Genomic DNA, 24,635 nt, shown 5'->3' with positions numbered 1-24,635 from the left:
AATCACGGAAATTGTCACTGAATCCTTTTTGCCTGAAAATTCGTGGGATAAAAGTTCAATGGATTGAGGACAGATGAGATCTTTTTATACACACATTTCCTCGGAAAATGAGTTATGTATTGAATTTTGGGATGTTGACCTAAAATAATTTGGCGTCCGATTTGCACATCTAATGATATTCGTTTGGAAAGGTGGAAATCTAAAATAATTACTTAATAGTTTTAAGTTTTCAACCTAACTGGAATAGAATTTCCACCATCAATTCAATGTTTTCGTTGATTTCATTTTTCCATATTTTACGTATTATATTATCTGGAGTTACAATGGTTGTAATAAAAAGTATTGATTACCATATAACAAAAGGGTTATTAACTTATGAATAATTAACAGACGAGCAAAAACCATAATTAATGTGTAAACTGATAAAATTGAATATTCGATACTCATTCCAGATACATTGCGTTGGTGATTTTGACTACAACTCTGCTTAATTCACACAGGATCAATCAATTTTCCATCTCGTCAGAGTAAGACACACATGGGAAAATGTCCTTGATTGGGAATGTCGATTCGGAAATCAGCAAGAATTTCTCCAGATGCGCGCCTCCATGACAAAATCAATCGGAAGTCTTATTCAACGCCCATTCCGCATCTCAACGCGCGAGAGCCATCCCCAAAATGTGGTCAATACGCATCTCGTAAAATTACTTCCTCTGAACAGGAAAAAATATGGACATTGAGGCAATTCATTCGTGAATTGAAATGCCATATATTAAAGGCGGCTGATGAGTTTTTCGATATAAGTTTAAATGGTGTACAAATCTCATTCGCGAATGATAAATATGTTTAATAAGCATAAATATAGTGCGGAATGGATATTTGAGTGTACATAATGTATGGGAAGTAATTGGTGTAGTTATAGCATGTTGGATGAGGAAAATGAAATATTGCTCAGGGCACAATATAAAACTCCACCATTTTGTCGATTATTGCACAGAAGAGGGGAAGATCGATTGGTTTCCATAGGAACGCCAGAGCTCAAAGTCATTGGTGCGCCAGAAATTGAGCCAGGATCTTGGTGGTGCCAGGACTCGTGCCATTTCGCTCGCACTCACAAGGGGAAAAATAAAAAAGTCCTGCACGGTGACAGCGTCAAAGAGTGCCATGTACAGCTGACTCTGTCGCCCACGAGAGGATGTCCTTGCCATTTCGCTCGGCGGAAAATGCGTGTACTCTGCTCCGCGGAATATGACAGCATTTATCCTTCCACAGTCACACTATTGTGTCCTATTGTTTTTCCAGCCATCGTGCACGACACTGGCGAGCCCAGCCGGAGTGCCAGCGCCAGAGAGCAGGCCCCGCACTCAGACTCCGGCGAGGACACGTATGGTGATCCTTGTCGCACTGTACCTAGCTCAACTACACTTGATACACATCCACACAGCATTAATTTTGTTATTTGGAGAATTCATTTTTGGTCCGACAGACCACTGGTTCATATCACACCCCGCGATACTGCTCGACGCAGGAGGAACGAAGGAAGTTTTAATTATTCAGTTAATGGGGATAGTTTTAATGGACATCTAAATTTGTATAATTGCCATTATCCATTCACGTGCATCAGTTGTGACGGCGAACGTTAATCGGATCAAGTGTCTCCCTGTGCCAAGACGAGGACCTAATCTTAGTGAGGACTTCCTGATTTTTCTCAAGTGAACCTGACTGTGTCCCAAACCCGTGAAACGCGTTCTAGACTTTGTTTTCCATCTCAAAAGGAAGTTCAGTGATTCGGGTCGATTTTTCGGTTTTCTGAGGCCTGCACAAAGGTCAATCAGGCGTTGTGATATCTTCACCAAAGTTAAGTCGCTTGAGACGGTAACTAAGCAGAAGTAGATAGAGCCAGCTTAAGCCAGATCCCTGAAGCCTCAAACTGTATCTACCGCCGGATATTTCGGCGCACTTGGAGAATTCGTTGGGAACGTCTTCGCCACGGCAGAGCTTCTTCGCCGGCAGCAAGTTGGATTTCAAAAATAACTGCGTGGCGGCCGGAAACGCTGGCGTGCCTGGTGGTGGAGCTGCAGCCCCTGCGTCCAACCTCGGTCTAAGCCCCTCGAGTCCCGACTCTCAGCAATTCAATATCTTCCCGGCCATCTTCAGTCGCCAGCTTAACTTCTCTACGGGCGCTTGTGGCCAGGGAAAGCTCATGGATGATCTACGGCCGAACCTCGTCGGCGGGCTACTGGGCCTGCAACAGGGCCTGCTGGAGGACCACGCTCTGGCCCACGGGAACCTCCAGCACGGCGGCCAGGAGAGTAAGTTCATGGCGCTCCAGGACAACAGACTCATGGGGATATCGCATGAGAATCGCCTGCTGGGCCTCACCCAGGACACCCGGTCGGGATCGGCAGCCTCGGCCGGAGACAACAAGGCACCTGTCCAGCGGAAGTGCAGCAGCACCCCGGAGGACTTCAACGCTCTGTACGGCGGCCTGCCGACATCTGGCCTCGCAGAAGCTCCATCGCATCATCACACCCCGACCCACACGCCACCCACGCGATTGTCCGACCACACCGTCACAGGTAACAACTGCTGACCATCGTCGGCAGATGCCCTCAACCCCTGCCTTGCTCTTTTCGCACTTCATTTTCACCTTTTCATTCTTCAATGAGCCCGTGCTCATCGTTTAATGGAGATTATCGCCTTTTGTGCACTTTGTTGGCGGCTTTTGTGAGTGACCAGAGTGAAGTACTCACAATGCTCTTCTCACACCCTTCTTCCGGCAAAATCTCCAGCACGCGCCAGGGATTAGCTCTGTGGTGAAGATTAACTCACCCATTATCACGGATCATTGGCAAATTTAACGTTTCATTGGGATCTCTTTTATCAACGGAATTTAGTGGAAAATCACACTTGAAATATGTCGTGTAGGGAAAATGCTGTAACACCAATTTTTCCGACGGCAATTATATATTAAGGGCGGTGTTTGTTTTCAAATATTTGCGATCTTTATTGAAAGAATTTGTCTGATATTCTTATTAAAACCTTTATTTGAAGATTTTTGAATAATTTTTCTAGAACCTCGAAAATAAAAACTCTTTACAGCTTTTATGATTTTTTCTTTGTATTTCTCATGATTTTAGACTGAAAGTAAAATTCATTTATATTTCATTAATTACGAGGATGTTATGATATCTCGAATGTAAAAATATCTATAAGAGAAAGTGAATGTGTTCAATCAAGAGTAAAAGAAAAACTGTGCGAAAAGCAAACTATCTTTTAACCGTCGGCAAAAGTTTCATTGATCTAGTTTGCAGTATCCTTACAAATGAAACACTTAGATATGAAAGTGATAGTCATATAATCAAATTAAACATCAAATTTTGTTTTTTTTCATATTGTGGATCTTTGAGTATTTGTCCACAAAAACATTTTCTCAAATGAAGTGAAAATTTGGGCAACAAATTCCTATTAGGCAAATATTCAAAAGTGACAAGAAAGGTAAAAATTGCATAAGGCTTATTGCATAAGGATTTCTCAAGCGTCAATGGTCATGTTGTTCAATATTTGCTTCTTCATTTGTCGCCAGCAGTGGGTGAAATGGTGTAAAAATCACATCATTCACCATCAAAGGCACAAAAGTGAAAATATTTGCATTATTATTTCAGAAATTAATGTACCGCCTAAGCGACCTGTGGGCGGACGCGCTTCCCATTTTGGGGCCAAAATTTGTGGTACACGGCACGACCTCTGCGATATACTTTTGTAATTAGAAATAAACATTTGCATTTGTAATTGGGTTAATGAAATATTAGCCTCTACCTTGGCTTCTCTCTTGAACACCGTCAAACATTGACGATGACGATGGAGCCTGGAAGTAATTTGTCGGACATTTAGAAATCATTTGCATACATTATCCTTTTTGGATGCTGAATCACGAAACAGGTACCCATCATCACCTTTTCCCATCAAGCCAATGCGACGGAGCTCATAATCATAAATTCTACCAGAGGAAGGGGGTTGGTTCACGTCGTTCTGGTCTGCCCTACACCTGAGGGACAGGTGGAGCGGGCATGTGATATCAAGCAATTTGTGTGCTCATGCGACTGCCATGTGAAATTGTCTTTCGTCCATTTGTGAGGCAGATTTGCAGAGACTTGAGGCACAAATGCACACTAACTAACCGTAAATACCATAAATAATGATTGACAAATTAGCCACCGACGGCACGATAAGGACCACAAGGATTCGGGGGAGAGTGGGTTATTCTCCTGCTGCTCAATCTCTCTCTCTTGCGACAGATGCAATGTTGATCAAGTTTCACTAAATAGGACTCTGATGGGAAATCATTTGTAAGATTTCAATTGAAATTCTATGACAATTGTTGAGTTCTGGGATAATAGCATCAGGGGAGGGTCGGCCAGTGCCTGCCACCCCATTGATTTTTCCTCACCAGCCCACACTCTTCCAGGGAGTGCGTCTGTATATTGGGGTGTGGACGGTGTCAGAAGTCACCTCATTTGTTCGCGATTATCGTGTGGATTAAGTGCAGCACAATGCGCCGCGCATTCTCGAATTCCACCCACTCAAGTGCGTGAAATTTCTCCAGATTCATTGATATTCTCACAAGACATTGCCATGGAGTGGAAGAACCCATGCATATTGGGTGGAAGAAAAAATTTCCAGAGGGTTCATTGAGATCTCATTTGCTTCATTGAAATTTTCATCACACCTACAGCGCCTGCTCAAGATAATAGTCACATACTGTGAATTTTATATTCACAGCAAAACCCTCCATTTCTACTCAGGTTCTCAGGAATTTTCTTGGCAATCGGTAATTAATAAAATACATACATTCCTATGTATCTTGAGGAAATCGTGAAAGAGCCCACTGGAATTGTTTTTCGCGTGTGCATCATCAGTGATCCTGCACTGTAGAATTCCCTGTGTGCAACTTGTGTATTTTGAAATGATGAGGGAATGATTTTTTCAAACATTGTAATAAAATATGTATGGTTTACCATTCACAGGGCGGAATGGGATGAAGGGGTGGAAATAGGGCACCCTTGTTGTGTGTCAGACGTACAATGAAAAGGTGTCGACAAGAGTTTGTAAGCGGCACTTTGTTGCGAGTTATCAAAGCCCATTCAGAGAGTATGCGAAGAGCACACAGGATGGAATTTTATAGGCATATGGTTGGTGTAGAATTAGTGAAGAATTAAGGGATAAACAGCACCAGAATTAGAAGGCATGCTAAAGAGGGTTGGTGAGTGCTGAACACAGTGACGGATGGAAAGATGAGTGTCCTCAATGGACGGGTTTTTATTGAAGAGTCTTCAATGAATAAATCAGTGAATTTGACTCCGACAAATGACATGACCTAAACAACCTAAACACTCTAATAGCGAGCATAGGTGGTGACACTGTGTGTCGAAATGACAAAAATAGATCTAAAAAGTATAGTGTGAAATTACAGCACTTTATAGGAGTGATAATTACGACAAACACATCATAATGCAAATTTACCACAAACAACCACAAAATTACGGGAATGTGGATGCATTTCACGAAAATGGAATTTTGGACACAAATTACCAAAACGGTTGTAGAATAAATTGATTTCATTAGCACCTTCTCGGATAAATCGAAATTCCAAAATGCAGTTTTACGTATGCCCAAAGCAAAGCACATTGCGATAAAAATGTGTGCATAAATTAAATACATATCGCTAAAAAATCTCTTGTTCACCCAATTTATTTCCTTATCTCTATGCTACATATGTCTTTCCTCAGCCTTTAATACATCAACCCCGAGAGATGAAAGGCATTCTATCAACGGGAAACTCGCAATTTTCCCTGTGATATATTTTTAATTCGCTGTAACTATCATTTTTACTATCTCAACTTTCACAATCTACATATTTAAGGGAGGGCTGTTCGGAAAAGCAGAGAACGTCTAATCCTCATTTAAGCCACTTCCTGTGGCGAATCAATTTATTGAAGAGCAATTGACATTGGAGAGCTGAATTGAATATTTCAAGACAAGTGTTAAATGCGAGGGGTTGCAAGGTTGCGATCTAAACGGTACTAGTTAAAATATAAGCTTCATTTTCAAAATAATGCTCAAAAATCAGTCATTAAACTTATTGAAAATTTTTGAAACGTGAGTTTTTATTGAAAATTTCAAGGTAAAATCAGTCACACTTCTCGAAAGTCTCTAAAAGAATTCATAGGATTGATTACAGTTTTGAAAATAATTGGAATAAACCTGAATATTACTGAAAATACATTACGAAGTTAGAAGCATAAAATAGACACATCATATCCGATAAAATTGATTTCATTTTGTAAGTCCGTAATTCAATCTCCTCACTCTGTGCTTTATTGTAAAATATAAATTTCTACCTCAACATCAATAGAACTGCATAGAGAAAGTCTAAATGCCTAATATCCTGTCAAATCTTCACATGTACCAAATCTATAGCAGATGATGATGAATATTTTCAGCTGAAGGTGCATTCAAGAAATTAAAACCTGAACCAAATTCTGGACTCTCATCGGTTTCCGGCAGTGTGTCGTCACCAGGAAGTGGAGTGTCATCGTTGCCTCAGCACGCCGGACACACGCCGACCACGGCGTCGTGTCCAACGCCGGCAAGAAGGCGACATCGGACGACCTTTACCCAGGTGACGACCATGGGAATCCAATTAGATGAACTGCCGTAACCACAGAATTGCCCAAATTGCAGGAACAACTGGCGGAACTGGAGGCTGCCTTTGCCAAGTCTCACTATCCAGACATTTACTGCAGAGAGGAATTGGCGAGAACAACAAAACTTAACGAAGCTAGAATACAGGTGAGCCGCAACCTTGTCTCATTGTCGCACTTATCGATTTCCGGCCACTTTGAAGCGCAAACTTCGTGACAAATTTCACTGATTGAAGGGTATCGAGAGGGCGAGGGGTGGCAAAGCCAGAAAATCTAACAGTTGTGCAGTGTCCCTGCCTTCCTCGGGTTCACTAATGCGACGGCATTGTCGGCAGGAGGACGTGGCGCGACGTTGAAAAAGAACACCCAAATGCGTATTGGGAAAGTAGAATGGAAAGTGCTGTGATAAGTCCTTAATTCAATCATGCGCTCCTCAAGGAACAAAAATGAACAATTTATGCGATTTTAGAGGATATCCTCGTGTATTTAAAATTCTCTTATCTTCTGACATAATACACATCTCACATGGGCTTTCGCACAGGAGAAACAGACTACAAGGGATCCCCATGTCAGGGCACCCTGCTTTTTCACCATCCAGCCGCCTTTACACACATGAAACAGTCAATTAAATTAATTTTCAATCCCATTTTCTCTCATGATACACATAAAGAATGTCATGTGTGCGCGGGAAAAAGCCCCGACACGGGTAATATTGATATTTTTGGCAAAATTCACGTCAATTGAGGAGGGAGAGGAGAATTATGTGTTATGAATGTGGAGCGAAATTGAAGACGCATTCAATTGTATGACTGTATTTCCTGATGGTTTTTTCCTCCATTGCCGAATTGCCGAACTGTTGAATCGAGAAATAGGGAAAAATGGCACAAATCACGTAAAAATCCCATACATTTCCTTCTTTATACACATCGCACTATACATAAGCATCCTTTTATACACAAAACACCTGAGCTTTATAAAACCGGAGATCATGCATATTATGGATTACGGATATCCTTATAGGAAGTTATATTCAATATCGAAGTTTACTATTAATGTTCAGAGATTTTAAAGCGATAAACACTCTTTAATTACAGAGTGTAATCGAGATTTTCATAATCAATAATTTTCTAAGTGATATTTTTTGGATGACATATCAAAATCATGAGTGATATCATCCTCTTAAGCTTAAACTATATGGAATATTTCTTTACTGAAATCGTTGCTCTAATTCAGCCTCTGCTGAGAAATTTAACAATTTTCGTATGAAATATATTAGGAAAAACAATTGGTGTTCCGGGAAAAAATAACCGCAAGGAACTTTTGATCTTATTTAACGTATAAAGGCAAGTGTGGACTTCTTTTACATGTAAAATTGTCACCTAATAGAGAAGAAATCAATACATTACATGCCCCAATGATATGACAATTTGCCTTTAATCCATGAAAAAGTGCACATTTTCTTATTTTTCAATGAATTTAAGAACTTTACAGTAGCATAAAGAAATCACAGTTGATTTTCGACTAACTTGGCTCAATCGAATCAGTTCTATTGTGCAATTGAAATACACAATTCTGATGATGTGGCAAGAAACAAACCGAGTTCCTAAAAAGGCCAAAATTATCTCTATTTCTTTGCACTTAAAATACCAACTCGTCAATTTCTCTTACAATTCCCCCTTCAAAATGATAAATAATATATTGAAGTATCGATAAGAGGGGTCAATCTCGAAGAAACGGGGTGGCTTTAATCAAATTCCTGGATGTTTGCGATGCTGCCCAGTGTTTCAATTAGAATTAAAATTTCAGACCAAGGTTGAGAGCTTGGGCGAGCGTAGGGAACTTTCACAGAGATTTTGATGACCCTCTGTGGTCATTTGAGCATCCCCTGGAAATGCTTTCTCTCTCTCGCTCTCTGCGTCGTCCCTTTATTAGACATGATGGGTGGCGCAACTTCTTGTGCGGGCAAAAAAGATTCCCCTCTGGTTTGAGGATCTTGTTAATATATAACGTCGGGCGTATGAATGTATTTTCGACAGTTGGATATGATGTGGAAAGAAAAGCCATGTACACTCCTATGTAACATGGCCGCATACAATGTTTATATCCTCCTCTGTCTTCCTTTCAGGAACATGAGACGAAAAACGTGGGGAGGTGGGGGCGCAAAATGGATGGATGTAGAAGAGATTGATGTGAAAATAGAAATGAAATAGGGAATGTAGGAATCCGAAGGCGGAGTAATTGAATTAAGGATCCATTTGATGGCATAGACTTGCAAGTTCCCCTCTCCTGGGCGCTCTGCACGGAACAGGATGGCGCGATGGCGTTGCTTATGTTTAGTAGACATTTACCGCGTACTTTTTGCCCTCCTCGCGAAGCTCAGCTCATCTCCAATTTGAGGTGTAGTTCGCAGTTTTTATGCCCTGGCTCAGCAGCTCCCTCGTGATTTCCATTAAAGTTTGCTGCGAATTAGTGAATTCCGCAATATGGGCGGCGGAGAGTGAAACAGCGAGGATGGGAGATTCAGTGCAAAAATGATAATAACTGGCGGGAGGGTGACTAAAGCGGCGACATTAAGTAAATTGCAAAATTGTCTCTGTCTCTCACCCCTCTATCAGGTGTGGTTCCAGAACAGGCGGGCAAAGTATCGGAAGCAGGAGAAGCAGCTTCAAAAGGCACTCGCACCGTCAGTCATACCGTCGTGCAATGGAATGATGAGGAATATTCAGGGCTACAGTGTGTCCCGAGGTTATCAGCCGTATCCTCATCCAAACTCAATAAATAGATACCCGCAAGTATGTACACTTTGAGGGTAGTGATTACGGTGAGGATTTCTCATTAGGAACTCGCTCTATCTGCTCACTTGCAGGATCTCTTCCAAATGGGCGCCACTTCGTATCCTGGAATGACTCAACCATTCTCCATGACACATAGCACAAATATGGGATCGGTGAATGTTCGACAGGATACAATGGGTGAGTACCTAACCGTCATGTAATAAATGCACACTATATGCACAGATATTTACATAAATTCACAATTCAAATCGAGATTTTCTCCCAGAGGATTTCGCCCGTTTCACCAATTTCCAACTGGGCAATAATGATTGATTTTGTGTAATAGTATTGCGAGATATATAACCATTGAGCACGATTTGCTGGATTTCGAATGAAATGCGATGTTCTATCACATTTTCTGATCAATTAAAATCACCAGGAAATCTTAGGGAAAAATAATGGCTTTTCGCATTCTTGAAAAACACCCAAATAAATAGATGAAAATCTATATAGTGCACATCTTGCGATGGAGCGGGAAATCTCGATGTATTGCCAACACTTGCAATGCACGTAGCAATTTCAGTTTTATATATTTGACGACGTTGTGAGATATGTATATTTTCTTGAATATTACCCCTGCGGAAATGACAATTTTCTAAGACGTGCTTTGGCAGATATTGCATCGTATCTAAGACGAAAATATCATATTTCCCCAATTTTGTCCTTAATACATAATATCTCATCCTTGGCGTCGTCGCTCTGAAAAGTGTTTGCGATTCACACTGAGATTATTCGCATGATTTCACAAGAAGTCACTCGAGTATTTTCAGGGGGGATTTATTTTTCCAAAAATAAAATCTCAATATAGCTAATTAGTTGTACTTTTCCCTGCATTTAACCACGCCTCAAGAGGGTGTGAACGCAGAGCCGGCCATGCCTTCACAGGGGTGGTTTTTAATCGCATTTCCATGGGGATAGTTTTCAAATTAAAACTGCCAATAGGGCTGAAAAATTCAATATAAACTCTCTCCATATCTGTCCACTTCACATGCTAAAGGTATTTCACTGATGGACAAACCAAAGCAGACATTTTTGTGCCAATTTAGTGGACTTGAGTAGGGCAAGAGTGCTCAACTTTTGCCCCCCCTCCTCACTATTTAATTTCCTCAATCAAAATCAATGACCAACTATAGAATGTTGGATGTCGAAATTAATTTATTGCCCTCACCTAAAAGTGAAAAATAACATTATCTCTTCCCCAGGAATGTCTGCCGAAGATGAATGGTACAATAAAAGTTTATCAGCTCTAAGAATGAACAGCTCTCATCACCCTAATCTCTCGGCACCGATGCTGCAATATCAGACATAATCAAAATCCACCAGCAACTGAGTAACTTCTTTGACGAGAAAAGTATTCTTCCTTTCACGACTTTTCATTTCACGCAGAATCCAATTTAAATTATGTGAAAATCATATGCAAATTAAGCTGTAATGCAGAACGCACCACAATTGTGGGGATTTGTTTGTACTATATGAGCGACGGTCATGGAATAAGAGTGAGATGAGAATGCTAAATACTTGTATATATAAATCAATAATTAAATGATAAATCATGAACATACGAATTTAAGATGAAAAGAATCTATTCAAAGGAATAACAGTATTTTGCATTTGTCCATATTTTACAAAAAATTGAAAGAAATGGAAAGTAGCCCTAAATATCTATTGCGTGAGATACAAATTATTATGGCAAAGTGAACGACACTAAATCGTGAATAAAAAAAATCCTCTTTTAATCTGGAGAGAGAAAAAACTTTGTAATTGAGTTCTTCTCTTTGGAAATCTCCCATTTATTTCACTTACGATCCAAGAATGTACAACGAAATTAATTTTTTCCCCACTGAGCAGAGTTGGAACTGAGTAATGATAGATTTCTGACCATGATTGACAGATGACTGGGTAAATTTTCTTCAGATTACAGATAAACGGTTTGTGTTTTAATGACTTTCAGAGTGCATCTCGATTTTTGTTGTACTGTTAGCCAATTAATAATATTATTTTATATCTTTCTCATCTATTCTTGTTCCAGCTCTGTGACACACTTTACTTTTGTGCTGTGAAGACTTCATTTTTTTGAAAAGTATTTTACAAATGATTTGCCAAAAAATCTATATTTCATAGTCATCCGAAAGAATTGTTTAGCAAAATGATACTTATATAGTGAAATACAATTTAACACAGACAATTACTGAAAAAAGTAAATCGAGTTTATGAGAAGAATGAAATAATTTCGCACTTCAGCAACTGCAAAAAACTTTTTTTGCCACTTTTTCTCATGTGAAGACGAAGAACTGTAAGAAAATACAGACTTTTAAATGATTAAATTTCAATAGTTTCGTGAATTGAGTAATTTTTTTTATTTGTAAATATAAATAGAATCTTCAGGCATAAAACGGGAGAGAAAGCAAAAAGAAAATATGTGAAGGATAGAAGCAAAGAGATGTACATAAATTATGCAGTTAAAAATAGTGAATTTTTGTCTCTTGAAAGTAAATCTTCGTTTGAGCAATCAATCTCCCATTTTTTCGTATTCCAACAGCATTTTTCAAGCTTCCCATGATAAGAGAGAACAAAAGAAAAAAAAAAACATATTGAAGACAATTTTAGAAGCAATAACGCGATTATTGCAGAAATTTGTTGATAAAAGGTGAGATAGAGGAAAACTCTTGAGACGCTTGAAAGTTTTTCGAAAGACACCGTATTGATATTTATAAGAATTGGCTGAAATTTTAATTTTGGAAACTCCAATGAGAATAAAGTGAGTAAGAAACAGTGAATAACACTTATAGCATTGAAGAAATGGAATTTTTTCTAATAAGAAAAAATGACACTGAAGCATTAAATTAATTACTATGTGTATTGTATATAAAAAAATAAATAAATTCTGATATCGTAATATTTGTGTTTAATATTCCGCACCCATCTAAATGGCACGTGAGTCTTGTCAGAGCTTCTCCACACTTTTCTGCATTCTCTCTGCCACTTCTCATTCAATTACCAGCCGAGAGAGAGTGAAATAAAAACACCATTTCATATGCTGATAGAGTTTTTTATTCATAATTGTAATTTAATTAGAAGTAAATAGCAGTATATATAGTATATGCAATTTTAGAGGAGAGAAAAAATTAAATTCATTACACAAGTGATTTAGTGTTATAACATTAATCCTGTTGGCATATTCATGAACAATTTCTTCTCATTCTCCCTTCTTTTATCTATATGATGGAATTCTAAATGTGCTATTTTTAGTGATTCTTCGTGTCTACTTTATTGGCAACATGCTTGCGAACAAAGTGAGAAGAAAAGTCACATTTGCCCACCAACACGCGCATCAACTTCCAGGACGGCTTTCAAAATAAACTCTCTCTCTCTCTTCAACACTATCTTTCTTGTGTGGTTTGCATCTTTGGATGCAACCAAAAATGCCGTTGTAAACTCGCGCAATTTTACAATTATCTTCAATATTGGTTTGACCTAAACATGTCTTTGCAATTACCGTGTAATTCTACTTAACTTACGATTCCTACATATAGCCTAATCTTAAATAGCTCATGATATCTAATATTTAGCCTTATAAATACAAGAAATACGTATCTCATCTCTATGAACTAAAACCTAATTCATAATGAAGCGTATACCTAATAAAAAGAAGGAAAATATAAATGGTTTATTATAGTATTTCAATACTCATGGTGTAGATCCAGCGACAACCAAAAGTACATTGGCAAATTGATGCTTATGAGACCATAAACTCGAATAAAAGGAAAAACTTATATTCTTTGTCTATTTCAATTAAAAATATAATAATAAATGTATAAACATCTATACAGATTCACTCCACGCGAAAATTCATACAGTCATTGGAAAAGCCAAATAAATAAGCACTCTAAATCGAATCGTTATATATATTTTACTTGTATACTACTTTGAGATGAAAAAATATTGATGAAAAAGAAAGGCAAACACTGTTGCGCTCATTTTTCTCCTAATTTCAACGAGGAAAAATTGTCTGAAGAAGTCTTAAAGTAGCCAAATAACTACATTAGAATATCGTTTTGAAATACAGGGTGTGTTTGTTTCATTTATTTGGTGGTTGCGTTGCTCCCCGAATCAGTTGGTAAAATATTCTCCCTCAGAATGGGCGTTGCCTCTTTGCCCTGCAAAATATTTGTATCGATGTCAATCTGCAATTTGAGATGCTTTCATTGAGAAAAAACAATTATAACACATCAACTCGCTCATCATTTTCTGCTATTTCCAAATGAGAACACTTCGAAAAATCAAATTTCCCATTATTATCAAACACTAATGAGCAAATTGGATGCAAATCAATGTGTGAAAATGTAATTAAAATCAAATAACTACCTTCCCCACATCATCGCATGTAATTGTAGTAACTTCCAACTCCTTCTCCTTCTTATTTTCCATCGAATCGTCATCGATATCAATCTGGAAATTGAAACATTGCGTCATAATTAGTAAGAGAACAATAATAACATTGCATCCGATCACTCCTCACCTCCATGACATCCTCACTGAATTGCTGTCCGTTGGATTTACTGAATGTCGCCGAGCCCATAATCGATGTCGCATCGTGCTGTTGCGTATTTTCAGCCTCAAACTCCTTCATCGCCCCATCCAGATTGTATTTGCGGCGATAGTTGACGAAGAACAGACGCACCTGAGCAGCAGTCTTGGTACCAATCGTCTCGGCTATCGCCTGGAAGTCCTTCCCATATTTCCTGATACCCTGTGCCGCCAAATGGAGCTCCTCATTCGTCCACCGTGAGTTTATCTTGCTCATGCACTCTGCAGGTCGCAAATCCTCAGCCGAGTCCGAGTTTTTCCTCTTTAGCGAACTCACCGTCTGCTTATTTTGCTGAATCTAACGAGATGGAGCAGAAGAATAACTTATTAAAGTACCTTCACTAAGAATCATATGCAAAAAAATGTATAACAACAACCACAAGCACGCAAGCATTACTTTAAATCACCATCCAACGCGTTAAAAAACCTCCACAAAAATTAAAACACAAAATTGGTGACAAAAAAGAAATTCATACATGAATATGAACATTAATAAAAGCACTTACGTGAAATGGATTTTAATTTTTAAAAATTGTATGTGTATAAAAGTGAGAAAGCTCGACTAAATATAACCCATATAAATACATATATAAAGCCCTTTACATTTGGTAAATAGGAGAGAATGTGATAAATAAATGCACATACTGAGGCAACTTTATCTCCCATCATGCACCGATAAAATTTTTCGTAATTATTAAAATGAAGAGAATATATTTTTAATTAATATATGAAACTGAAAGAAATGAAAAGACGAGATGTAGAAGGAAAAGAGGAAACAAAACAAAAAACTGATTTCTTCTGTGTTCATTTCACTGATAAAGACTTCGATAAAGATTATACTTTCTTATGCCTTTTAGAAGAACAAAAAAATCAACACAAAAACAGAGTGTGTGTTCAAAAATATATCTATAATAAGAAGAGGTAACTAATAAAATGTGTCTAATTTCCAGCGACATTCGTTCAGCAATATATTCAATCACTTTGTGTCTCTTTGTCAGCACATTTAATACAGAAAACATGTCACTTATATTCCAGCTTTGCTCTCTAGTGTGACAAACATCATGAAAACTCCATAAATTGACAGAGAAAGAGATAAGGAGAAAATAAAGGACTTTCCATAAAACACAAATAATAATATATATAAAAAAAAGACTAAATAAGACAACGGACTACGCATCAGATTGTGAGAATGAATAATACAGAAAAGTAGTTATTTCATTGCTTTTTTCCATTGATTAACAAAAATGACAAAATAATTCTTTTGCTGTTCTTGTGTGTAATTGTATGTATAAATTAATCTCTTACTTGACACCAAAGCGACACGATTTCTCTATCCATAGTCGCTAGAAGTTCGTCATTGCGATTCGCTTGATCATTATCTGGATTGGCCAATGCAACAATATCATCGTGATTTATGTGCATACCACGCGGTGGTTTACGTTTATGCTTATCATGACTGTTTTTTGACCGCTTTCCAAAACACGAAGGGCCCGTCGTCGGACGCAAATTGCCAGTACGTCTGATACAGGGAAAAAATACGAAGAAGAGCATTAAAAAAAGGTCTCAATTCTTTCCATCTTGCTTTTTTTCTTTTTGGAAATGCATGCATTTTGATCGAGAAAAAATTTGGAAGCCTATTTCCTTTGTTTTAATTTCAATCTGTTCATCGTGTCAAAGAGATATTTGTTTCTCTACGGGGAGTTTTTCTTTTGAATATACTCAACAACAAAAAAAAAGAGAGAGAGAATTTCAAAGTGGGTCTCTTACACACTATCAAGGAACAAAAGGGGCAATGAAAAAAATGTGGTCAAAATTAAAATTAAAACAATGAAAGAGGCGCACATAATCCGTACCTCCAGTGATGATAGCAACTGTTGCATAATTTGCCCTGTGGCGTGCTATTCACGTGATTACACGGAACACCACATCCACCACAACCACCAGTGGTTGAGGACAGTGAGGAGGACGCGTTTGTGGACGGCGATGATGAAGTATTAGGAAGTGAACCACCCTTTGTGTCTTGCACATCATTATTGGTGTCATTTCCAGTATTATTTGAATTTATGTTGCATATTGCAGATGTTGACGCCTACAACAGTGTGTTTCTTTTTAGCCATATCACATTTTCATCTTCACATCACATGGAGATCACATCTCCTATCTCTAAATCTTCTATACATAGCATTTTTTTTTGTAAATATTCAAAAACAAAAATAATAATTTTGCATTTTCAGTTTTTTGTTTTAAATTCACCCTCGATCTCTTATGCACTCTATTTACACATAATTCTCATGGAAATGAAACAAATGTAAATTCATATTTATGCACACAGCATAAGCCAAAAGTAAAAAAAAAAACTAAATCATGTAAAAGGGAAGACATGAGGGGTTGATAAATGAAACTGATATAAATGATTACTGCTTACAACACTACGGAAGCGCATGAAATCTCAATATAATGTAAATGTGAACAAAAACAAGTTTACAGATAAATTGACTATCTAATGAGGAAGCATTGTAATTTTATATTTCTTTCTCAATGCTAAATTTACTACCAGTCAATAAGCACAGCACACGAAAACGGTCGCAATGGACTCGCATATTGGAAAAAAGTCAAGGTAAAGGTATGCAAGTGAAGAAGTTGCAGTATTATCTTTCCATCTTTTCATCACTATTCAACATATCAACATATCGTTTCCTGAGTCATCGCAAGTCTTTACAGCCTGATACATTTTAGCCTAGACCTGATTATGGCTCATTAGGCCACAGAAGGAAGCATTATTCAGGAGTGAATGAGGGCAGTATGGTCACGTAGAACAAGTGTTATTATTTGTGTTCTCTTCAGCCCTTCCATGGATATTATTTTGAGAAAATTTATCACTGCTTTTGCAAATTCCCAGAATTCATTACGCCAAAAATGGAGTGCAAATAAAAGTCTCTTTCCAGGAAATCCTGAAAGCAATGCGCACAGAGAATAATGATAATGATAAAAACATTCACAGAGAGATGCATTCAGAAGAGAAAGAAGAAGAAGAAAAAGATTGATAGATAACTAAATGTGATCCAACAAAGCACAAGTCCCAAAAACTAATAATAATGAATATAAATTGAGCTAAGAGTGTGATTGAATCCATACCTGAAGACTTCCCGCTGAACTTGATACCTGATCATCTTTGATTCTCGGCGGTGATCCGCTCGCCCTGTGAATGCCGCGGTGAATGGGCCACTTCTGCGGAGAACGAGAGCGAGTTGCAGGAACAAAAGTGAGAGGAGAGCGTGAATCATGCGTAAGAGCGCTACTTTGTACCTTCTCATCGCTATCTGACTCCTCGTTGCTCCCATTTTCGCTGCCATTCTCCGAACTCTCATTCTTCTTGATCTTCTCCTGGCGGTCCATCACACTGGTGCGACTCCGCGTCTTTTTCCAGGAATAGTAGTACTTCACGAGGCTCGGAATTGACTTGTCCGGCAGCTGCAAGGCGGAAAAAGTAAGAATCTGTGGAGACTCGCCACGGGCGGGACTCAAGTACCATCTGTCGGATGCGATGAAAGCTCTTGCCATGGAATTGGAATGCCTGCTCGAACAGCACCTTGTCCTCGGCTGTCCACTCGTCGGGGAAGGGTGTGAAATTGGCCAGGTCGGATTCCGCCCGCGCCAGATCGTGCTTGTGCCAGAACAGCATCCCCAGAGCCTGCTCACCATTGTACCCGTACTTCTCCTTCGCCACCGTGATGTACTCCTCCACTGCAAGACAAGGGCGGAAAGCACATCGTCAGTTCCGTGTCACGGGCAACGGTCGCCATTTTGAGAAAGCGTGTGCAACGTCTGAGGAAAACACATCCGGGCAACTCACATTTCGCATCGGGGATATCCTTTGTCGGCGACCACACGAGCAGCGCCCTGTCGTTCAGCTGGTCCATCTTCCGCTCGAGTGGCTGCACCAGTTCCGGACACACCGCCTGGTAGTCGCGCCCGACACGAATCTTCTCGGCTGTGGGGTTGGAAGAGGGCAGTTTTACGGCATGGGAGAGACACAAAGCACACGGGCGCCTTACCTTCGTACTCGCTCGACTTCTTCAGGGACTTTCCGATTTTCTTGGAGGCCGCTGTGGGTGGAGAGGAGGGCAATTAGTCGGCGTGACACACAAAAATCCAAACGCTCTGGGTATCATCGCTACCGGTCCGCTAAGTGGCTCAGATTTAACCTCACTCAACACGGCGGAGTGGGGCTCAAGGCTGCCCGGAGGCGGTTAGCTCGGACCCCAACTCCTGCCGCAGCACCTCAGCGGCCACCCCAATCCCGCCAGATACTCACAATTCTCGTCATCCGAGCTGGACTCTGGCGAGCCAACATGACCGTTGGGGCTCGGTCCGCGAGATCTTCGCCCACCATTCCGCACACTCTCGGCGTTCCTCTCGACCAGCACCATGTCCAACGCGTTCCTGGGGCGCTTCTCAACCACTTGCGATGGGTTTTTCACTGAAAACGCCACAGACACAGGATTATTTCTCACTTTTTCGCGACTTGACCCAGCCGAGCACATATCCAGACGACACACATACAAAGTATGGAGTCTTACTGTCAAGCACTTCATCGAGCAACCATAGAGTCGCCATGTTACCACTCAAATCCCACGGATTTTCGCATATTTCACCAAACTACCACCCTCTCGACGCCCACCTCCATCGCCAACCCACGCACTGGGACCCCATATGCGGGATAGAGTACTCACCTGAGAGGAAATTTGGGAAAAATCCGGTGAAACTGGTGATTTCTCGGCGGAGCTTTCTGCCTGCAAGTGCGATTCAAAAGACAACTTGGGCTTTCTGCGGCATTCGTATTTCAAAATGATCAACTGCCAACTTCACGCGCCACCCGGACTTCTCAGAAGCTTCTCCAGAACATGAGGAAAATGCGCAATTCCTCACTCAAAACGCTCTTTATTCCATGTGAAAAGATTACATTTCTTATAACAAGTAGATATATTCACAAATCTACGACTTATTGGCTTTGTGAGATGAAAGAAAGAAGCCTCCAAATTCAGATTGAGTCGTAGGTGTCGCGACCTTGAACCAGATCGCTGGGCCTCACTTTGCATCCATTCTGCACGAATCTGATGCCGTCCTGAAAGAGGAAAATGTGTTCATGAGATGAGGAAGAGTGTTGAAATGGAGAAGTCACACTCCCTACCATGACTAGTCCCGGCAGATTTCGCCAGAATTGGATATTTGGTATGACTTCCATTCCTCGAGCTCCCACCAGGAAGAAATTCACGACTATCCCGATCCCCAGATAGGTGATGAATGCCACAAGCAGAATTATCATAAGTACAGATCCTGTGCTTAAGCCGTCATCGTGGGCCACCTTTTGGGGACACGCCAGCGGCGACAAGAGGTGAAATTCCCGAGCAACGTCTTTCGGATCAGCTGCCGGAGTTGCTACGAAAAATGTTGACTCGTGTGATGACGATAAGCACGAAAGTTGTATGCGCAGTTCTCTGAAAAGATAGATATCGATAAGGATGGGCCTTTGTTCCGCATTTTGGCACAGGGAAACTTACGAAGCATTGAACTTGGTCGTGAGAGAAATATTCCCTTGATTCTCTGTCCACTTCCATTCTGAAGTTTTGGCCAATTTTGTAGAATTCACCGGGGATGTGCTATTGAACAAGCACAGAGAGTATCCCTCGTCCTTGGTGCAGGGATTGCTTTCGTCTTTCGGCAAGATTTGCTCGGGGATTTTCTTGGAATCCTCACAGATGCTGAACACATAGATTTGATTGTTGGACGCATATGTGATGTACTGGTGGGTTTTCAGCGGTGTCAAATCCACCACATCGGTGTTGGCCAGGGCGTGTCTGCAGGGATTGTCCTCGCACAACAAACCATTGGTGTGCAGAAGCAGGAAAATTGCGAAAATTCCGAGTTTTTCCATTGTGTTTTCGTTTCGTCACTCCCTAACCTCACATTCCGCGCACTTCTGACAGCTTTTTCCGTTGACTGTTTTCACTGTCGCGGCGGGCCTTTTCACTGTCGCGGAGCTTTTTCCCATGAAAAAGGAGCTTTCAAAGAATCCCCTAGTGTTGTGATTTTTCTACTCGCCAAATTTCTCGTGATTACTCTTCTCCCTGGCCTTTATTAGTCATCCCTGTGCTATCATGTAACTTCCACAAGTGTAGTGATCATCCTAAGACATTCGCTCTAGTCATTCCGAGTCGCGAGAGCGCGGAAAAAGGGACTGAAGTTCAAGGCAGCTTTGTTGCTTTGTTGAAGACATTATGGCCCTCAATCCCGCCTTCCTCAAGACCACTGCCCTCCAGCAGCTCCTGGACGAGATCAACTTCCAGCGAACAAAGGAGATGCGCCAGCTCCTCAAGGATGGTAATTGATTGACTCATTGTTTTCGCAACACCTATTAATCTTGTCAATTATTGATTTTTCCCCATCCTCCCGGCCTTTCGCAGACAGTGGCTTTGTCGTTCTCCAGGGCACCACCTACTGGACAGATCTCTTTGTCCGGCACTTTCTCTTCCAGGCGGAGCCGGAGCACAGCATCGATTCCGATGACTTGCTCTTCTTCGTCCGGAAGAAGCATGTGAAGGGATCGTCGCGCCATATGCCCAAGTTTGAGGTATTTCCGAGGCTTCTGAGAGTCTCGCACAGTTTGTTTCTGACCCTTGGCTAATGCTGATTTTTCTTCTGGCCAGACTGACGTGGATGTGTTCCGCAAGGACTCGAGAAAGCTGCCCATTGGCGATCCTGACGTGGACTGGGAAGAGACGGTGTACTTGAATCTGGTGATTCATCAGTTTGACTACAAGCTCACCTTGGCCATCTGCACGAGAACATCTCCCAAGGAGCTGCAGGTTCTCCGGAGGCACACTCAGCGTGTCTACGCGTCGCCCAGTCGCCGGAAAATGGACACAAAGGGCGAGGGTGAGGAGATGACCTATCCTCATATCTGCTTCATGGTAGATAACTTCGATGAGGTGTTCAGTGACATCCTGGTGCGCGATGGGGAGATGGTGTGCGTGGAACTGGTGGCCAGTGACCGAGATGGATCTGTTCAGGGAGTCATTTTCTTGGGATCCATTCGCTATGACGCCTTGAAGAAGGTCTACGACGCCAGAGTGAGTGAATCTCCTGCTCTTGGCCTTGTGTTATCTCTGCTAACGGCTTCATTTGCCCCCCTAGCAATCCAGCTTGAGCTCCAAGGTGGCACAACGAATGATGTTCGGGTTGTTCAGCTCTGGAGGCCCTCAAACTCGCTGTGAATTCGTCCGCATGAAGGGTCCTCAGGGCAAAGGACACGCCGAGATGGCTGTGACGAAGCCCAAAGGATCAGGCGTCGAAACTCCCACCAGTGAGCCTGGGTAAGAGTAAAAAGGAGGCCGAAAAAAAAATGTAAAAAAGAGAGTGTTTCCGCCCGGGATCGAACCGGGGGCCTTCCGCGTGTTAGGCGGATGTGATAACCACTACACCACGGAAACAGCTGGTCTTGAAAGACACAAAGTTCCACTGCTTGGCGCCGCAATTAATGTACTTCTCGCTCTTACAGATTCTGTGCCACCGACATGTGGGACACGGACTGGGATGACGAGAATGACGATTTCTGCAACTATCGCCATCAGCGGCGTCTCAGCGATCCCAGTGCGAATCTCAACCACTTTGCGCGGTTCGCGTGGAAGACAAAGAGTGGCCAAGAAGGCACGGCCGGCAGCAAGGCGAGATCTGAGAATGAGGGATTGGATTCTCTGGCCAGTGAGATATCTGAAATTGAGGCTGGCGACCTTAGAGATGGTAAGGATTTGTGTTATTGCATTCCCGGCATTTTGTTGCACAGTTATTGCATGAGAAAGGAGTCCTTGTAGTGGATTCTGTTGGCACAATTCTGAGAAACACGAGTTTTGAGCACAAAATTCTCGGTTGAAAGTGTGTTTTTTGCTGCTTCAGTTGATGCATTTTCTATTGATGTTGTATCATTAGATGTTGTAAAATATATTATTTATGTAGAATTTGGCTTTTTGAGTAGAGCAAAAATGTGTCTAAATGAGGAGGCAGGACGATTTATTGAGAGATGAGAAGGAGAAAACACACAGTCAATCTCGAAGAGAAGTCAATGTGAGAAGGATTTTCCGATAGACAAAAAAGAGAAAAGATGTGCAAGAAAATGCTAAAGAGTCCTCTTATTTGGTGTAAAAGTAGACAACACAAAAAACACACACACACTTTCTCCCATTTGAGTTCTGTCTGAGGGCTAAAGATGATCCTTAGTTTTGCCATTAGCGAGTCATTATGTCTTTTGAGGTGAATGATGTGTGGATCTGTCTTACAGATCGTCCTGCTTCCTCTGCGTCGGACACAAAATTGGCGACTGCCGCGTGCTGTACGTGTTGCTTTGGCACCAAGAAGCGCTGGAGTGACTCGGCATCGGCACAGATGTCCGAAGTCTACTGTCGCACGTGTGACGAGGCCAATTCCCCGGCGTGCCTGGCGAATGTCACGCCCAAGCGGACTCGTCCTAAGCACCGGAATTTGCTGACGGTGGAGAGTGAGATTGAGCTGCCGGGGGCGGAGAAGAAGAAGCCGAGTGGCAAGGAGAAGAAGAAGGCGCCAAAGACGCCTGAGACGCCGCGGAAGGAGGCCAAGAAGCCGACGGAGTCGCCGAAAGTGGGCAGGAAGGGCGGCAAGAGGGACAGCAACATGGAGGAGTACGAACTTGCGGACGATGCGACATCGCTGAATGGCGACATGGGGGATGACATCGTGAAGATTGGTGTTCTCAGTGACCTGGATCCGCGGATGATTGTCCGTGTGCATGGGAAGGAGGAGCTTCCGGTGGTGGAGCAGAGACAAAGTGGTGCCAAATCGCAGAAACTGAAGAAGCAATCTATTGATCCGGCCAGGGATCCGCATCCACTCAGTGTTGAGGTGGAATATCATGGCAATGGGGCCAAGAAGAAGAGTGAGGCTGTGGCAGGGGAGAAGGACGCAAATCGCAATTCAAAGACTGACGTGGTTCTGCAGAAGGACGATTGGAATGGGAACTTGAAGGATTTCCCTCGCAAGAGGCTCTACTACACCTTCCCGAAGAGGAAGCGCAGCACCATTCACCACAGCATGTGGTACAACAGACCCATATCGCTGAAGAAGGTGCCGCAGAGAACGACTCCCGACGGCACTAACATCTACTATTGGTGTGACATGCCCAAGAAATCCACAAAAGGTGGAAATTTTCGTCTCATGTTCAATCTTATCGATGTGAAGTGTGATTAAGTTGGCAGTTTGAGGATCTAATGGTGGGATTTCTCTCTGTTTCTCTGTACAGAATTGGACGACGGAGCTTATAATCCGCTTTGGGCCACCAGAGGATTCACGCAGACGTTCCACTTCTGGAAGGAGAATCGCCGCCAACAGTCAACGCCACTGAACGCTTTCCTCACATATGTTACTCTTCCATGGTGGAGCATTGCGAAAGGTAAGCAAATTGGTATTTTAAAATCAGAGAAAATCAAGGAATTCACCTTAATTTTAATCATTTAAATAATAGAAACTGAAACTCAAAAGGATCTAATTTCGGGTGGGTTTTTAGAGTTTTTGGCTAATTAATAATAGTAATTTTGTTAATAAAAATTGTTCTTTATGTATGTTCAGAGAAACTTTATTATTAGAACAATTTTCCAAGCCATAATTTGCATAAAATATTCTGAAATTTCTCTGCTAAATAATCGGCTTCATCGACCTTGATTAATTGATGTTTTGGAGAGAGATTTGCCCCAGAAACTGGAGCAATATTGAAGTTTTTCGGGGGGAAAACGAGTGTTGGTAAAAAGGTACACCACATGTTTCCGTGGTGTAGTGGTTATCACATCCGCCTAACACGCGGAAGGCCCCCGGTTCGATCCCGGGCGGAAACACTTGTTTTTTTTGCCTTTTCACCCCTTTTTCCGCAGTCTAATTAACTTTTGGATTAACCCGAGAATTCTGTCCGTTTATCCTTGCAGACTTATTGGACCACCGTGAAGCGCCAATATTGACGTTTTAGCAGTTTTCTTCGCTGCCGAAAAGACACTTTTTGCACTCATTCCTCAAATTCTCGATATATTGCGTACTTTAGAATGATAATTATTCCGTTGTCACATTAATTTAGTTTATTTTTCTGTGATAGCAGAAGAGTATGAGAAAAAGTCCTCAGTTTTTGTGATAATATGATTTTTGACTTGGTTTTCGTTTTTTTTGTAATTAAATTTCGTTGCGTTGTGTTGCAGTTGATTTGTTTTGAGTGATATCAAACTGGAAGAGATACAGATATTTATATATGTATATTCCTTATGATAACTATACTTGGGCGTGTAAGAGCCTTCAATGAATTTTACTAAATATGAGAATAAAGTGAGTATTCCTCGAGAATCTTTTCCGGTGCTCCTTATCGCTGGAGAGTCTCTGGCTGGGTCAGAGGTCTCCGGCGAGGCTGAGATTGTGTGTGTCTCTTCATGAAGAGGAGATGCTA

General features: G+C 41.2%; 4 protein-coding genes and 2 non-coding genes across 11 annotated transcripts; 3 read left to right on the top strand and 3 right to left on the bottom strand.

Annotated features, from left to right (window-relative positions):
* Window positions 1-2,188: 2,188 nt before the first annotated feature.
* On the top strand, window positions 2,189-12,327 carry LOC132264625 (homeobox protein unc-42). 2 transcript variants are annotated; one of them, XM_059764887.1, is made up of 6 exons: window positions 2,189-2,579; window positions 6,504-6,682; window positions 6,745-6,852; window positions 9,320-9,496; window positions 9,571-9,683; window positions 10,736-12,327. In XM_059764887.1, the coding sequence occupies exons 1-6, from the start codon at window positions 2,204-2,206 to the stop codon at window positions 10,845-10,847; spliced, it is 1,065 nt and encodes a 354-aa protein (XP_059620870.1). In that variant the 5' UTR covers window positions 2,189-2,203; the 3' UTR covers window positions 10,848-12,327. The 2 variants fall into 2 exon arrangements, with proteins under 2 accessions (XP_059620870.1, XP_059620869.1); XM_059764886.1 differs by having other exon boundaries at window positions 2,204-2,579; window positions 9,571-9,676; window positions 10,741-12,327.
* Window positions 12,328-12,572: 245 nt separating this feature from the next.
* Window positions 12,573-18,948, bottom strand: LOC132265419 (REST corepressor 1). 4 transcript variants are annotated; one of them, XM_059766074.1, is made up of 12 exons: window positions 18,859-18,948; window positions 18,441-18,605; window positions 18,181-18,231; window positions 17,979-18,116; window positions 17,655-17,869; window positions 17,432-17,596; window positions 17,261-17,353; window positions 15,979-16,214; window positions 15,431-15,644; window positions 14,058-14,423; window positions 13,904-13,987; window positions 12,573-13,722 (listed from the first exon to the last, which is right to left on the bottom strand). In XM_059766074.1, exons 2-12 carry the CDS (start codon window positions 18,553-18,555, stop codon window positions 13,621-13,623), a joined length of 1,779 nt encoding a protein of 592 aa, XP_059622057.1. In that variant the 5' UTR covers window positions 18,556-18,605; window positions 18,859-18,948; the 3' UTR covers window positions 12,573-13,620. The 4 variants fall into 4 exon arrangements, with proteins under 4 accessions (XP_059622057.1, XP_059622055.1, XP_059622056.1 ...); XM_059766072.1 differs by lacking the exon at window positions 18,859-18,948 and having other exon boundaries at window positions 18,441-18,689; XM_059766073.1 differs by lacking the exon at window positions 18,859-18,948 and having other exon boundaries at window positions 12,573-13,695; window positions 18,441-18,689.
* Window positions 18,949-19,005: 57 nt separating this feature from the next.
* On the bottom strand, window positions 19,006-20,124 carry LOC132265420 (cation-dependent mannose-6-phosphate receptor-like). Its single transcript, XM_059766076.1, has 3 exons — window positions 19,687-20,124; window positions 19,317-19,623; window positions 19,006-19,250 (listed from the first exon to the last, which is right to left on the bottom strand). Exons 1-3 carry the CDS (start codon window positions 20,058-20,060, stop codon window positions 19,167-19,169), a joined length of 765 nt encoding a protein of 254 aa, XP_059622059.1. The 5' UTR covers window positions 20,061-20,124; the 3' UTR covers window positions 19,006-19,166.
* A 48-nt stretch (window positions 20,125-20,172) lies between these two features.
* Window positions 20,173-24,532, top strand: LOC132265418 (uncharacterized protein KIAA0930 homolog). 2 transcript variants are annotated; one of them, XM_059766069.1, is made up of 8 exons: window positions 20,178-20,506; window positions 20,590-20,756; window positions 20,833-21,255; window positions 21,320-21,498; window positions 21,684-21,925; window positions 22,461-23,351; window positions 23,454-23,603; window positions 24,130-24,532. In XM_059766069.1, the coding sequence occupies exons 1-8, from the start codon at window positions 20,404-20,406 to the stop codon at window positions 24,168-24,170; spliced, it is 2,196 nt and encodes a 731-aa protein (XP_059622052.1). In that variant the 5' UTR covers window positions 20,178-20,403; the 3' UTR covers window positions 24,171-24,532. The 2 variants fall into 2 exon arrangements, with proteins under 2 accessions (XP_059622053.1, XP_059622052.1); XM_059766070.1 differs by lacking the exon at window positions 22,461-23,351 and having other exon boundaries at window positions 20,173-20,506.
* Trnav-aac (transfer RNA valine (anticodon AAC)) lies at window positions 21,543-21,615 on the bottom strand. The gene has a single exon. It is a non-coding gene; the product is annotated as a tRNA-Val (tRNA).
* Window positions 23,970-24,042, top strand: Trnav-aac (transfer RNA valine (anticodon AAC)). Its single transcript has one exon. It is a non-coding gene; the product is annotated as a tRNA-Val (tRNA).
* Window positions 24,533-24,635: the final 103 nt, after the last annotated feature.

The sequence above is a fragment of the Phlebotomus argentipes genome, unplaced genomic scaffold, assembly GCF_947086385.1.
Source record: "Phlebotomus argentipes unplaced genomic scaffold, Phlebotomus argentipes genome assembly contig_2, whole genome shotgun sequence".
Classification (NCBI taxonomy): domain Eukaryota; kingdom Metazoa; phylum Arthropoda; class Insecta; order Diptera; family Psychodidae; genus Phlebotomus; species Phlebotomus argentipes.
The sequence above is the reverse complement of the archived record's forward strand: the minus strand, read 5'-3'. Positions and strand labels throughout refer to the sequence as shown.

Bases quoted from the DNA above. Each gene is read 5' to 3' on its own strand.
- LOC132264625 (XM_059764887.1), top strand. From the start codon at position 2,204: ATGGATGATCTACGGCCGAACCTCGTCGGCGGGCTACTGGGCCTGCAA. The intron at 2,580-6,503 runs GTAACAACTGCT...GAATATTTTCAG, and splicing joins GTCCGACCACACCGTCACAG to CTGAAGGTGCATTCAAGAAA. The intron at 6,683-6,744 runs GTGACGACCATG...CCCAAATTGCAG, and splicing joins ATCGGACGACCTTTACCCAG to GAACAACTGGCGGAACTGGA.
- LOC132265419 (XM_059766072.1), bottom strand. From the start codon at position 18,669: ATGTGCTCGGCTGGGTCAAGTCGCGAAAAAGTGAGAAATAATCCTGTG. The intron at 18,117-18,180 runs GTAAGGCGCCCG...CCAACCCCACAG, and splicing joins GAAGTCGAGCGAGTACGAAG to CCGAGAAGATTCGTGTCGGG. The intron at 17,354-17,431 runs GTACAAAGTAGC...CGTTCTCCGCAG, and splicing joins AGTCAGATAGCGATGAGAAG to AAGTGGCCCATTCACCGCGG.
- LOC132265420 (XM_059766076.1), bottom strand. From the start codon at position 20,060: ATGGAAAAACTCGGAATTTTCGCAATTTTCCTGCTTCTGCACACCAAT. The intron at 19,624-19,686 runs GTAAGTTTCCCT...CTATCTTTTCAG, and splicing joins ACGACCAAGTTCAATGCTTC to AGAACTGCGCATACAACTTT. The intron at 19,251-19,316 runs GTAGGGAGTGTG...TTCCTCTTTCAG, and splicing joins ATCTGCCGGGACTAGTCATG to GACGGCATCAGATTCGTGCA.
- LOC132265418 (XM_059766069.1), top strand. From the start codon at position 20,404: ATGGCCCTCAATCCCGCCTTCCTCAAGACCACTGCCCTCCAGCAGCTC. The intron at 21,256-21,319 runs GTGAGTGAATCT...TTGCCCCCCTAG, and splicing joins AGAAGGTCTACGACGCCAGA to CAATCCAGCTTGAGCTCCAA. The intron at 21,926-22,460 runs GTAAGGATTTGT...TCTGTCTTACAG, and splicing joins GGCTGGCGACCTTAGAGATG to ATCGTCCTGCTTCCTCTGCG.